The sequence below is a fragment of the Chanodichthys erythropterus genome, chromosome 12, assembly GCF_024489055.1.
Source record: "Chanodichthys erythropterus isolate Z2021 chromosome 12, ASM2448905v1, whole genome shotgun sequence".
NCBI lineage: Eukaryota > Metazoa > Chordata > Actinopteri > Cypriniformes > Xenocyprididae > Chanodichthys > Chanodichthys erythropterus.
In genome coordinates this window covers 29,797,171-29,809,956 of record NC_090232.1, presented here as the reverse complement: position 1 = coordinate 29,809,956, position 12,786 = coordinate 29,797,171, and the positions used below count along the sequence as shown (strand labels likewise).

Here is a 12,786-nt window from a genome sequence, read left to right as displayed (position 1 = left end):
TTGTCAGCTTACAGTGTACAATACTGTTTAAATGTTTGGGGTCAGTAAGTGTGACACTTGCACTGAAAAATTCAGATTTGCCATCACAGGAGTTTATGTATGTATGTATATATATATAGATATATATATGTATATATGTATATATATATATATATGTATATATATGTATATATATATATATGTATATATATGTATATATATGTATATATATGTATATATATATATATGTATATATATGTATATATATGTATATATATGTATATATATGTATATATATGTATATATATGTATATATATATATATATATGTATATGTATATATATGTATATATATGTATATATATATATATATATATGTGTATATCTATGTATATATATATGTGTAAATATCTGTATATAAATATAGCTATATATATGTATATATGTATATATATGTATATATATGTATATATGTATATATATGTATATATGTATATATGTGTATATATATATATATATATGTATATATATGTATATATGTATATATGTATATATGTGTATATATATATATATATATGTATATATGTGTATATATATATATATATATGTATATATGTATATATATATATTAAAATAGAAAAGTTATTTTAAAGTGTTAATATTTCACAATATTACTGTTTTTAATGATTTTTTTTATTTTTATTCAATATTGTTAATGCAGTCTTGGTAAGCAACTGAGCATAAGAGACTTCTTGCCAAAACATAAAAACAAAAAACTCTTACTGACCCCAAATTTTTTGAATGATAGTATACTTTTTGTCAACCATTTTGCCAACACATAATTTCAAGTCTGTCTTTAATATCTCAATCTCTGCCCTATTAAAGATATGAATCGCTGGACAACCTCCACACAACCAGCTCCTGGTCCAGGCAGTCCTACACTTCAGGTATCTCAAACAGACCCCATTCTGCTTTGGGAAGCACTGGCGCTTACAGGAGCGGACGCAGCAGCTTGGGCCCTGGCTCAGCCATCTTCAATACTGGTCTTAAACAGAGCTCCTTATCCTCCAACTTTCCCACTACGCCTGAGCCCTTGTTCCCTGAGTCTCGTCCAAACTCTCAGCAGCATGGCAGGTATGGACTAGTCATGGCCTATTTAGTGCAATAGTTCAGAATGAATTGTGCTTTGTGTGTTTTGTTTAATAAAAACCAAAGCATTGCTTTATGTAAATGCATGTTCAGTTAAAACACATTTAAGCCAATTTTATATGCAGCTCTTTTATTATTTTTTTCTTAAGAAGGATTTCACTCTACCTGACCTTTAACCCCAGGTATTTTGGCAATCTGTGTATTTGTATTTTGCATACTGTGGCATATACCGTACCATTCAAATGTTTGGGATCAGTACGATGATTATTATTCTTATTTCATAAATTAATACTTGTATTCAGCAGAGATGGATAAATTGATCAAAAATTAATGTAAAGTTTTACATTGTAGAAAAAAGTATCATGGTTTCCAGATTTTTTTTTTTTTTTTTTTAACAGTACAACTGCTAAACATACTAGAAGAAATGTTTCTTGCGCACCAAATCAGCATATTAGAATGTTTCCTGGAGGATCATGTGACGCTGAAGACTGGAGTAATGATGCTGAAAATTCAGCTTTGCCATCACAGAAATAAATTACTTTTTAAAAATATATTAAAATAGAAAACAATTATTTTAAATTGCAAAAATATTTCACATTTTTTACTGTCTTGGTGAGCATAAGAGACTTCTTTCAAAAACAAGTCTTACCGACCTCAAACATTTAAACGGTAATGTACAATATATACTGCATTCTGTAATGTATTGCAAGAGTATGCAATATTCAACAATTTCTTGTAAAAAGTTGTATGCTACAAAACATCACTATGTTGCAGGTTAAATCCACCATTTTTAGTCTAGTGGTTATCTTGGAAATAATTACTTTTAATTTGTAATCTAATTTTGTTTTTTTTAAAAAAATAAAAAATTACATATGCAGAAAAGAAGAGATGTGAAAATTAGTATTATTGCTTCCAGTCCATTTGTTACACTGAAAGCTCAAGTGGAGTGCATTTTATTGTTGAAAGCAGTATCCATTTGATACTGTACCATTTGGTAAATTTTGACAATTTGGGTATTCCTTGCAACACGGTGCATGCTGTGTACAGTAAACATGCAGCATAGTATGGTAGTATTCTATTCCAAATCTTTCAGTACCCTGCCGCCAACCTCTTCTGTTAAATGTAGTCAAATCAGGGAAAGGGCAGAGCAATGCTGTCTTGTTTCTGACATTGAATTCTGACACTGGCATGTGGTGCCTGTAGGCTGCTCAGTGGCAGGCGGATGTGCTCAAGGTGCGAGCGGCCTCTAGGGAAGGGAGCTGCCATGGTCATCGATTCCCTGGAGCTCTGCTTTCACATTGGTTGCTTCAAGGTGAGACTAGAGGTCACCTGAAACTGAGAGCGAGTGGGCCCTCCGTGGATCTGTTGCACCTAGCCTAGGTTTTTAACCATCATCATTTGGGGCAACAGGAGATCATTAGCCATCTAACATCAAAAAATTGTTGTATTTTGCTGTAGGCAATCAGATTACAAGCATGCAAAAAAAAAATAGAAATGGTTTCTTAAATCCCAGTTTTGAATCAAATAATGAATTGTCAAAATATATCACCAAATCATTTCAGTACTGTTTTAAAGTTTAGTTCACCCAAAAATGAAATTTCTGTCATTTAATTACTCACACTCATGTCGTTCCACACCCGTAAGACCTTCGTTCATCTTCGGAACACAAATTAAGATTTTTGATGAAATCTGAGGGGTATAGTATATGACTTGTCCACAGACGGCAATATAACCACCACTGTCAAGATCCAGAAAGGCACTAAAGACATCATTATAACAGTCGACGTGACTGCAGCATGACAAGAATATTTTTCGTGTGCAAAAACAAAACAAAAAATAAACGACATTATTCAACAATCCCTTCACTTCCCTGTCATTATCTTTACGCTGTAAGCTCAATGAAGGCTTGTTTACATCTGAATGCTGGTTCAGTATTGGCCAAAGCTGCACACATGAGCAGCACGACGCATCTGTGTGATATTGACGCAGGAGCCAGCCAATAACGAGCCGACGTTCTGATGTAGAACCTGGAAGCGCTGGATGTAAGCAACGTATGAGAATGACACAGAAGAGATGTTGTTAAATAGTCATTATTTTTTATTTGTTTTTGCACCCAAAAACAGTCCCTCCAGAACTGGTTAAACTGATTTAATGCATAATCAGCCAAAGTCCGCATATTTGTGCGAGGGTCGCGTTTTTTCAAATACGCCGCACTTTCGCTGCATAAATTGCCAATTTCAGCAAGCAAAATATGCGGGGCTAGCATGATTTCATAATCCAGGGATTTCATAATCCCTGTATTTTCGTTTCAAAAAAGTCACACATATCTTAGCAGAAAGTTGAAAAATGTTGCGTTTACTTCACACAAGTAAAGCACCATTATTTTCCCCTTATTGCCATGGGAACCTTATGAAGTGACGTAATTACGCGACGTGAACATCATCTGCAAACCCCGCTGTGAAACCAGGGTGAAAATCATTCTTGTTTGCCAACAAAAATAAGCGCAAAAGACCGCGCAAATGTTTTGTAAGGTTGAGCCATGTGTTAATTAAGGTCTGAAATAAAACAGAATGAGAACTTAAATATTCTGCGATTTAGTATGCTTGCTTATCATAGGAAGTATAAGAAATGACTCTTTACATTATGGTAGTAGCCTAGTGAGAACAGGGTGTTGGGGGAATCACCTTTTTTTTTCTCTTTCATCAAACGCAGTTTTTGCAAGTGCTCACAATTTCATTGCATAAAATTGCAAAAATATCACCGCATGATTCATTCATCATCGCATTTTTTTAAGAAAACGTGCTGCAAAATCAAGGATTTTTGCCCGCAACAATAACAAAAAATAATCCGCGTCGTTCTGGAGGGACTGCAAAAAGGATTCTCATCATATTAAATGAAGGTCTTAGGGGTGTGAACAACATGAGGGTGAGTAGTTAATGACAGAATTTTCATTTTTGTGTGAACTAAGCCTTAAACTCTAATCTAAACATGTTTTAACTCGAAGTTGAGAATTTTGCGTTGAACTGAACGCAAGTCAATTCTGTTTTCTGATTGCCTCATTGCCAATAAACTTGGCAAAATAAACACTCCTTCTGGCTAACCTTAGCACAACCAATTAAAGGCTATCCTGACCAGAACCCTGCCAGTCACTGAACACACACAGGCTTTTCCAATCACAAAACTATACCGCATTTTCCGGAATATACATTTTATAAATCACCTAAAACATGCTTTTTCTAAAATGATTTATGTCAGGATTTGTTGTGAAATGAGAGGAACCACAATACACTGTGTTCCAAATTATTATGCAAGTGACACATCAGTAAGATTTCAGTAGAATAAACATTCAGATATTAGTTTTTCTAAGAAAATGTTTGTTTGTTTATTTATCCATGTCTTTTTAGATAACTGGTATCAATCTCAGACAAAATAATTTGCTGAATCTGGAAACCCTACTTAGAGGTTGTTCCACATTATTAAGCAAGTCACAGTTCTCATGCAATATGGGGAGGAAGAAAGATCTTTCTGAAGATGAAAAGCATGAAATATTGTGCAAAAGGCATGAAAACAACTAAAATTGTGTGAAACTGAATGGAGATTATCAAATTATCATAAGATTTGTGAGTGATTTAGAGCACTTATCTCGGTCAGATAAAGGCTTATTAAGAAAAGTTCCTGTCAAAAAAATTAATCATATTAAAAGGGCAGCTATAAAAAAAAAAAAGCCAGTGTTGAGCAGCAAACAGGTATTTGAAGCTGCTGGTGCCTCTGGAGTCTCAAGAAGCTCTCCATGCAGGCTGGCAGTTGTGTGTAAAGATGCATTTCAGACACCACTAACCAAACCTCATGATTTATACCAGTTATCTAAAAAGACATGCATAAACAAACAAACAAACAATTTCTTAGAAAAACTAAAATCTGAATATTTATTGTATTGAAATCTTACTGATATGTCACTTGCATTAATAATTTAAACGCAGTGTATGTATTTATAGTGTTTATAATTGTTTTAAACGCTTTGTTTTATTTATTTCTATATTACATTATTTCTGAATGTAATAATAAAATGTGATTTATACACCCATTTATTTTCCGGAAAATAAGGTATTTTTTTTGGTCTTTGCTCTCTTGCGTTCCTTCTAATGATGATTGTCCCTTTTAGATTCCTGTATCTGGTTGCGGGGGTTATTTTATGGTAACTGCTTGTTTCTTCACTGCAGCACAGGACACTTACATCACTGCTTCACCAGCTTTGACTAAAAAAAAAAAAAATCACCTTTTCAAATGTAGCTATGGTGGAGGATCTGCCCACACTGACCCAATAATTACTGTAGCATTTCTGATTTGGGAGGCTTTCTGCATGGAGTCGTGGGAAGAAGAGGTTTATATCCTCTCATCTTGATGTGTATCCAGACTCACTGTTTCTTGTTGATCTTGCAGTGTGTCAGCTGCAGGACTGACCTTGGGAGAGGGGCTGAGTCCGGAGCTCAGGTCAGAGTCAGACACAGACAGCTCTTCTGTAACGCCTGCTACAGCAGAATCAGAGGTAAGCAACAACCAACATGCCGTTATATAAATACATTCAATTCAGCGGTTGTTTTGAGAATTCATTCTAGGATCGCTATCAAGATCACTATCTGCTGGCATTCCTTTATTCCTGAATGAAATGACACTGTTAGCACTGCTAAATGATTGTAGACATGTTCCAAGAAGCTACAAAGTACTGCTTTATTCTATCTAAGTAATTTATTATCAGTAATATTAAGATAATAAAAATAAAAATAATAAAAATATTATCAGTAAGATTTGTCTTATTCTTACCCATGCTGCATTTATTAAAACGGTAGTATTGTGAAATATTATATGCAATAAATATATTTATTTTCTATTGTAATGCATTTTAAAATGTAACTTCTTCCTGTGTCAGCAAAACTTAATTCAATATTCAGTGTCGCATGATCCTTCAGAAATCATTGTAATAAGCTGATTTGGTTCTCAAAAAACACTTAACTGCTAAAATCAGTATATAAATATATTATTATTATTTATTATTATTATTATTATTATTATTATTATTATTATTATTATTATTATTGAAATATTCCTTCATTATTTTGATCCTCAGCTCAGTTACATTCATAAATAGAGAGCTTTCAGAGAAACCTGTTTAGTTTTTAAGAGCAGCACTATGCTAACTGAAAAACTGCATTTTCTCTTAGTCTGTCCCTCCATCTCCAAGTGACCAGAATCCATTGCAACAGATCGAAGAGGAATGTACCACAGAAACGGCCTCAGGAACCACAACTATTAGTACAATGTAACCACTGCACCAGGCTTTATCCACTGCTTACATTCACGGCTTTGACAATACATTAAGACTGATATTTCTGTGATTGTTCTCATAGTACGACTGCTAAGTAGTGAAGAGTTAGAACATGTTATTTTGATCACTGCTGAAACGCCTGAGGTTGTTTCTGTACTGGCTGACATCCGTGGTGAGATGTAGAAAGATGTAATGCTTGAACAGTTATGCATTCCATGTAGCAAGTAATAACATGTCTAATCTGTCTTATGACTCATAAGAACTGTTTTATATGTTCTTTTTTTTTTGATGCAAATCCTTGAGAACTAATTTGTTTAGCATATATGATATTCTCTCATGTCTTTTAATATAAGCTTTCCTCTCATAATTATTTAATAAATGTTCTAGCACACTTTATTTGGTAATGATGCACTTTTTTTCCCCCTCATTGGTAGAAATCATAGTGGTGATGGTGGAGGGAATGGGACGTAAAGGTTAAGTCATTGTTCTGTATCAGTTAATTAAGAGGAATCTTATGCTAAAGTTTTACACAAGCTGTGTAACAACAGATGGTAATAATATGAAACTTATTTAGGCTTTCAGATTTTGAAATGATGTCCAGTAGGTGGCACTCTGGGTGTAACTGGCATAAATCTGTTTTTCCCGTTTAAGAGATGATAGGCTCTGCCAATCAAAAGGTCTGAAAATAGAGGAGGTATTGCATGTAATTGTAAGATCAGATTACCTTGGATGGTTCTTTCCAAGCCCCCATCCTAGACGCTTCTGTTATTACAGTTCTGTTTTCTGCAGTTTACATTCTCTCTCCCTGTATGTCATAGTTAAAACTGGCTAAACAAGTTAAATTAATTGTTGCCATGGAAATAAAGCTTAATTTTTAAATACAAAATTATGGACTGAAACTATTTTCACTGAAGCACTACCCCCACCCCCCCACCCCCTTTTTTTTTTTTTTCTTTTAAAAACATTTTACTGCAGCCTGTTTTCATGTATTTGTATCATTATCTCTTCATATCCTGAAACAGATACATACTTCAGTCCTAATATGGATAATTTAAGTGTGGATGTAGAGCATTACCAGAGACATTTCTGCTTCCTGTCATTAACTTGCTCCCACAGTCATCTCCATTCCTTCCACTGTAACCTCATTCTCAATGGCGCTACAGTGCAGACTTGTCTGAGTACTTAATTGCCCTCTGAAGTGTTGGCATAATAACAGTTACCTGTGTTGTTGTATACTGAACTTCCCATTTGCACAGTGCGCAGAAGTCGCCAACTTTCCACAGAGTCAATAGCTACAGACCTCCAAACTTCGTGTGGCCTTCAGATTAGCTCAAGAACAGTGTGTAGAGAGCTTTGTGGAATGGGTTTCCATGGACGAGCAGCTGCATCCACACCTTTCATCACAAAGTGCAATGTAGCGTTGGATCCAGTGGTGTAAAGCACACTAGAGCAGTGGAGACGTGTTCTCTGGAGTGACGACTCATGTGTTTCTGTCTGGCAATCCGATGGATGAGTCTGGGTTTGGTGATTGCCAGGAGAACAGTACTTGCCTGACTGCATTGTGCCAAGTGTAAAGTTTGGTGGAGGGGGGGATTATGGTGTGGAGTTGTTTTTCAGGTGCTGGACCTGGCCCCTTAGTTCCAGTGAAAGGAACTCTTAATGCTTCAGCATACCAAGACATTTTGGACAATTTCATGCTCCAAACTTTGTAGGAACAGTTTGGGGATGGCCCCTTCCTGTTTCAACATGACTGCGCATCAGTGCACAAAGAGATGTCCATAAAATCATGGATGAGTGAGTTTGGTGTGGAGGAACATGACTGGCCTGAACAGAGTCCTGACCTCAACCCGACAGAACACCTTTGGGATGAATTAGAGCGGAGACTGCAAGCCAGGCCTTCCCGCCAATATCACTGCCTGACCTCACAAATGCACTTCTAGAAGAATGGTCAAAAATTCCCATAAACACACTTTAACCTTGTGGAAAGCCTTCCCAGAAGAGTTGAGGCTGTTATAGCTACAAAGGGTGGGCAACTCCATATTAAACCCTACGGATTAAGAATGGGATGTCATTAAAGTTCATGTGCACGTCAAGGCAGGCATCCCAAAACTTTTGGCAATATAGTGTATATTGAATTACACGTATCTAAAAGTCAAAGTAATAATTATACATGCAACCCCAGAGAACTGTAGATGTACAAACACATCTGAATGCATTTTTAGGAAGTGTTTGGTTACAAATTTTTACCAGTTTATGCCATCCTGCCGCGACTGTTTTTGGCCAGGGACACAACGTTGCCATCGGACCAATGTTTACTGGGTTCTTTTAACCGTGACACACAACGTGAAGTTTTGATGAATTTCTTGGGATCTCTGGTGCACTGTGGGGGGAACAATTTTTTTTAAACCATACCACACAATGGCTTGGTGGGGGAATGTTTGTGAGAGAAGTATAGCAATGACCATTGAGTGAACAAATCATTCGTTTGAGTCAGATCTTTTAACTGAATCAGTTGTTGCAGTGTTCCTAAATTAGAATGAATGATTTCATGAATAAAACTAATCCTGTTCTTGAGTTCATCTTACTGAACAATTTAATTGCAGTTTAATTGTTAACAGTTTAATTGCAGTCTGTTCCGCGCATGAAGTCATTGTATGGCTTCAGAAGATTTGGAATTAAACCAAAAGTTGGAATGTTACCAAAAAGACTCAAGTTTCATTCTTTGTAGCTGCATGAAAAAAAAAAAAAAAAAAAAACTACATATCTTCTAGATTTCTTTTTTTTTTTTTTGTACTATGAAAAGACAATCAAATGGGTTTGTGATAAAATAATGTTTTGATGAGCATATGGTGCTCTTCCGTCCCTCTCCATACACACAGATATCTCTTCCCTCAGTAGCACATTCTTCCTAGAATTGTTATGGAAGTCATGACCTTAGTGCACTAGCCGCAAGGGTTCACATCACCCATAAAGCACAGCGTTCCACTCATGCGTGCAATCAAGTCTCAGATGTGTCCTCTTGCTTAGTTGCCAGTGATGCTCAATTCGTGCAATCTGAGCTTTGTATCTGCTGGCTGAGGTCAACAGACTCCCTCTGAGAGTCCAGAGGACAATTGGTATCATTCTTCAACTGATTTAAATATACCCAAATAACCATGGAATTGAATTTTGTATATGGGGAATATAAAAGCCAGCCTGGGTCAGATGATCCTATACAAGAGACGGCCACTCAAATTGAATAAAGTCCCCTACAATGGTGCCTGCCACGGTTGGTTTTTATTTTCCTCCGTCTGCAAAAGTCTCCCTATATATTAGCATAACCTATTTTAGTCCTTGTTTTTATTTATTCATGTTGACATTTAATCTCTCTATTTGTTGTGCTCAAGACCTGCATATTTTTACCGTTCCCTTCAGCTAGTTCATAACACATGGCCTTTTTAAGGGCACGGTAGCACTTTTGTGACTTTATATGGGAATCCAGCGAGTTTGAATTGATTTATCTTATTCTTTACCGTCATGGCAGATCTAGGGCTGTCCCACGAAACTCCTAAAGCAGCATAAGGGTTCTCAGCCAAATGTAGGATGTTTTGTTTTACCTCACAAAGCATATCCGCAAACAAGATGCAGCTCGGTTTAGCTTGGGAACTGCGTTTGAGAAAATACAGGATCGTTTGGAAAATACCTCCCACCAGTGCATATTGTGGTCTTTATGCGTATCACTCCGATATATTCTCTCAGACTATCTATTACAGGAAAGTCTGAATCCACATTAAATTGTAGATTACTGTGCCACAGAGCGGCGATCGCTTTCCTGTTACTCTTTTTGTGCCTTTTGTGAAAAGAGTATTCCTGGAAATCCATGTAAACGGCATTGTTTATGCGGAAAATACGCGTTACTGAATTCCCCATAGGAATGAATGGAAATTCAGGACACTTAAACTAAACGTGCAGTTATAAATAATAATGAATAAACATTTAACATGACAGGTTTTTATTTATTTATTTTTCTTCAGACTGTCTTTTTCGGGTATTCACAAGTAGATTGGATTTACAACCAATAGTTTTCAAGGTTTTTTTGTGGCATAAAAGATAAAATCTCACAAATGAAGTGTCTCCTCTAAATGTTTTATTTGTTAAGCATAGTTTAGCCAGGACAGGTCATTTTGTGTGATCTTGTGGTTGGGTCTTAGAAAAGCAGTCATGGACTGGGTTTTGGCCTTGGCCTCTGGACAAACCACAGTCTTGAAAGACCTCCAAGCAATAACTAGCAACAATTTCCACTCATATGAGCACAATTACAATCCTGCATTTCCAGATTTTTTTTTTTTTTTTTTTTGGTTAACATTAATAAAAACTGTAAACTGGTCTCTTGGTCCTTCCTTGATCCGGTGGTTCATTATTCTTTCCACATGCAAGACCCTCTTTTTTTTATTTTCTTCTTCTTAATTAAGATTTGAATTGAAAGAAATATGAAAAACAATTTATATTCAGAGGAATAGTTCAACCAGTCTTTTTTAGCAACTGTATGGCTGCATCTGAAACCACGTATTCTCTGAGTATAGGTAATTAAAAAAAGTACTTTTGTGACCATTGAGAAAAAAAAAAGAAAAAAAAAAGATTATCCGGATGTTTTATATCCGTCATGTTCTCATTGTCATGTAACCTACTGTACCAGCATCAGCTGCATCTCTTCACTACCATTCACAACTCCTGTTCTGTGGCATCATGGGACTGAACACTTCAGAATCACACCGGAACTAGAAGTCCATCCTTTTGCATGCTGTTTCATGAATACTGTGAATGTAGACTTACTATTTTCACAATGTTTTTCACCTATAGTACTCTATAGTAGGGAAGTATTCATATTTTTCCGATGCAGCCTATGACTTTTTCTTTTTCACCATGGAACACAAAATGTGTTAGTTATAGCAGAATGTCCAAGCTGCTTTTTTTTTCTTTTTCTCCTCCCTCCATACAATGAAAGATTGTGTACACAATTTCAGGCACTGGTGAGGACACTACACATTGGGAAACTGATGACTCTATTTCATTAGATATGACAATGTCTTTATTGTACTGCGACACTACTGTTATTTATGGACAACAGCAGAACTGATGTTTTTATTTTATTTGAAGTACATTTTGATAAATACTTTGCTTGTTACATATACATACGACATTAATGTTAGCTAGATTATATTCATTACCGGTCTAGCGATGTATGATTATGCTGACAAATAATTAAATAATGGTTTGTATTACAAAAAAAAAAACATTTTTCATGTCATTATGTGTAGTGACTTGGCTCACCTTTTTTTTTCTTTTCCCCATGCTTTAGAACCTCTGTTATGAGAAAACAAAGTGGTCATCAATGCTCCCTGGTTTCCTCGGTGCATTCATTTCAGTGCACTGATTTTGCGATTGAGACAGCCCTTAAAATGTCCAACTCCCTGATCAGTGCCCTGGCTACTGAACGAGGGAGCTGATTGAGAAGCAGCCAGTGAATGTCGCACATAAAAATGGAAAGCACTTTCTCAGTCTGTTATGATTTAATTTGATTGGCTGGCTTCTGGGAATAAGGGCACACAGGTGTTGTTTAGTCAGTCTGAAAACATGTCATAGCTGATTGCTTTCGAGGATGTGACAGGTTCGTGATATCAAATTGTGTAGAAAAACTGTATATTCTGGTTTATGCATATGTGAAATGGTAATTTTCTGTCTTTGTTGTCTATTCAAAATTTTGGATTACACAAGACTAGATTATATTATAAATGTCTTTTGTCCTAATAAATGCGCCGCACACTCAGTTCAAGGATTCCTTCTGTATTCTCAGTTTTGGGAGATATATTCCCATTATACTTTTTAGGTTTTGCAGAAAGCTAAATTTATCTCTGCTAAATTTTTAAGCTAGTTGTTTAAAATTGAATCAGTTTATCATTTGAAAAGTGCTTTTGGGACAAGCTCTTGAGTTAAATCTCTAGTGCAGAGAAGGAAAGCAGAAATAAAATGAGAAAAATTAAGATGGGCGAATGAGAAACAAAATGGAGAAAAATTAGTCGGAAATTGAAAGGTTGCAGACTCAGTACTGAAAGTACAATGCAGAACTGACCTACAGGGAGATTCATAAAGAGTTTGTGAGCTTGTTTTCGGAAAACTGTTTGTGGCCTGAACTAATTCCCATTACCATCTTGTAACCTTTTCCTCTCATTCATTTTCCCACATTGTTTTTTTGCATAAATTGTCTGCATATTCTTTCTTAGGGGGATTTATTGTGGTTTTACGTAAAATTTATTGTTGGGGATTTATTGTGGTTTTACATTAAATGGTCATGTTTGA

General features: G+C 35.7%; 1 protein-coding gene across 6 annotated transcripts in view; it reads left to right on the top strand.

The window, feature by feature from the left end:
- Nucleotides 1-7,135, top strand: part of lmo7b (LIM domain 7b) — a 50,098-nt gene extending 42,963 nt beyond the window's left edge. For 5 of the 6 annotated variants that reach the window (XM_067403678.1, XM_067403677.1, XM_067403675.1 and 2 more), the window contains 3 exons: nt 864-1,112; nt 5,568-5,673; nt 6,347-7,135. In XM_067403678.1, the coding sequence (XP_067259779.1) occupies nt 864-1,112; nt 5,568-5,673; nt 6,347-6,448 (457 nt within the window). In that variant the 3' untranslated portion in view covers nt 6,449-7,135. Of the gene's footprint in view, nt 1-863; nt 1,113-2,330; nt 2,440-5,567; nt 5,674-6,346 lie in introns of all 6 variants that reach the window. The other variant, XM_067403679.1, reaches the window with a different exon arrangement.
- The last annotated feature ends 5,651 nt before the right edge of the window (nt 7,136-12,786 follow it).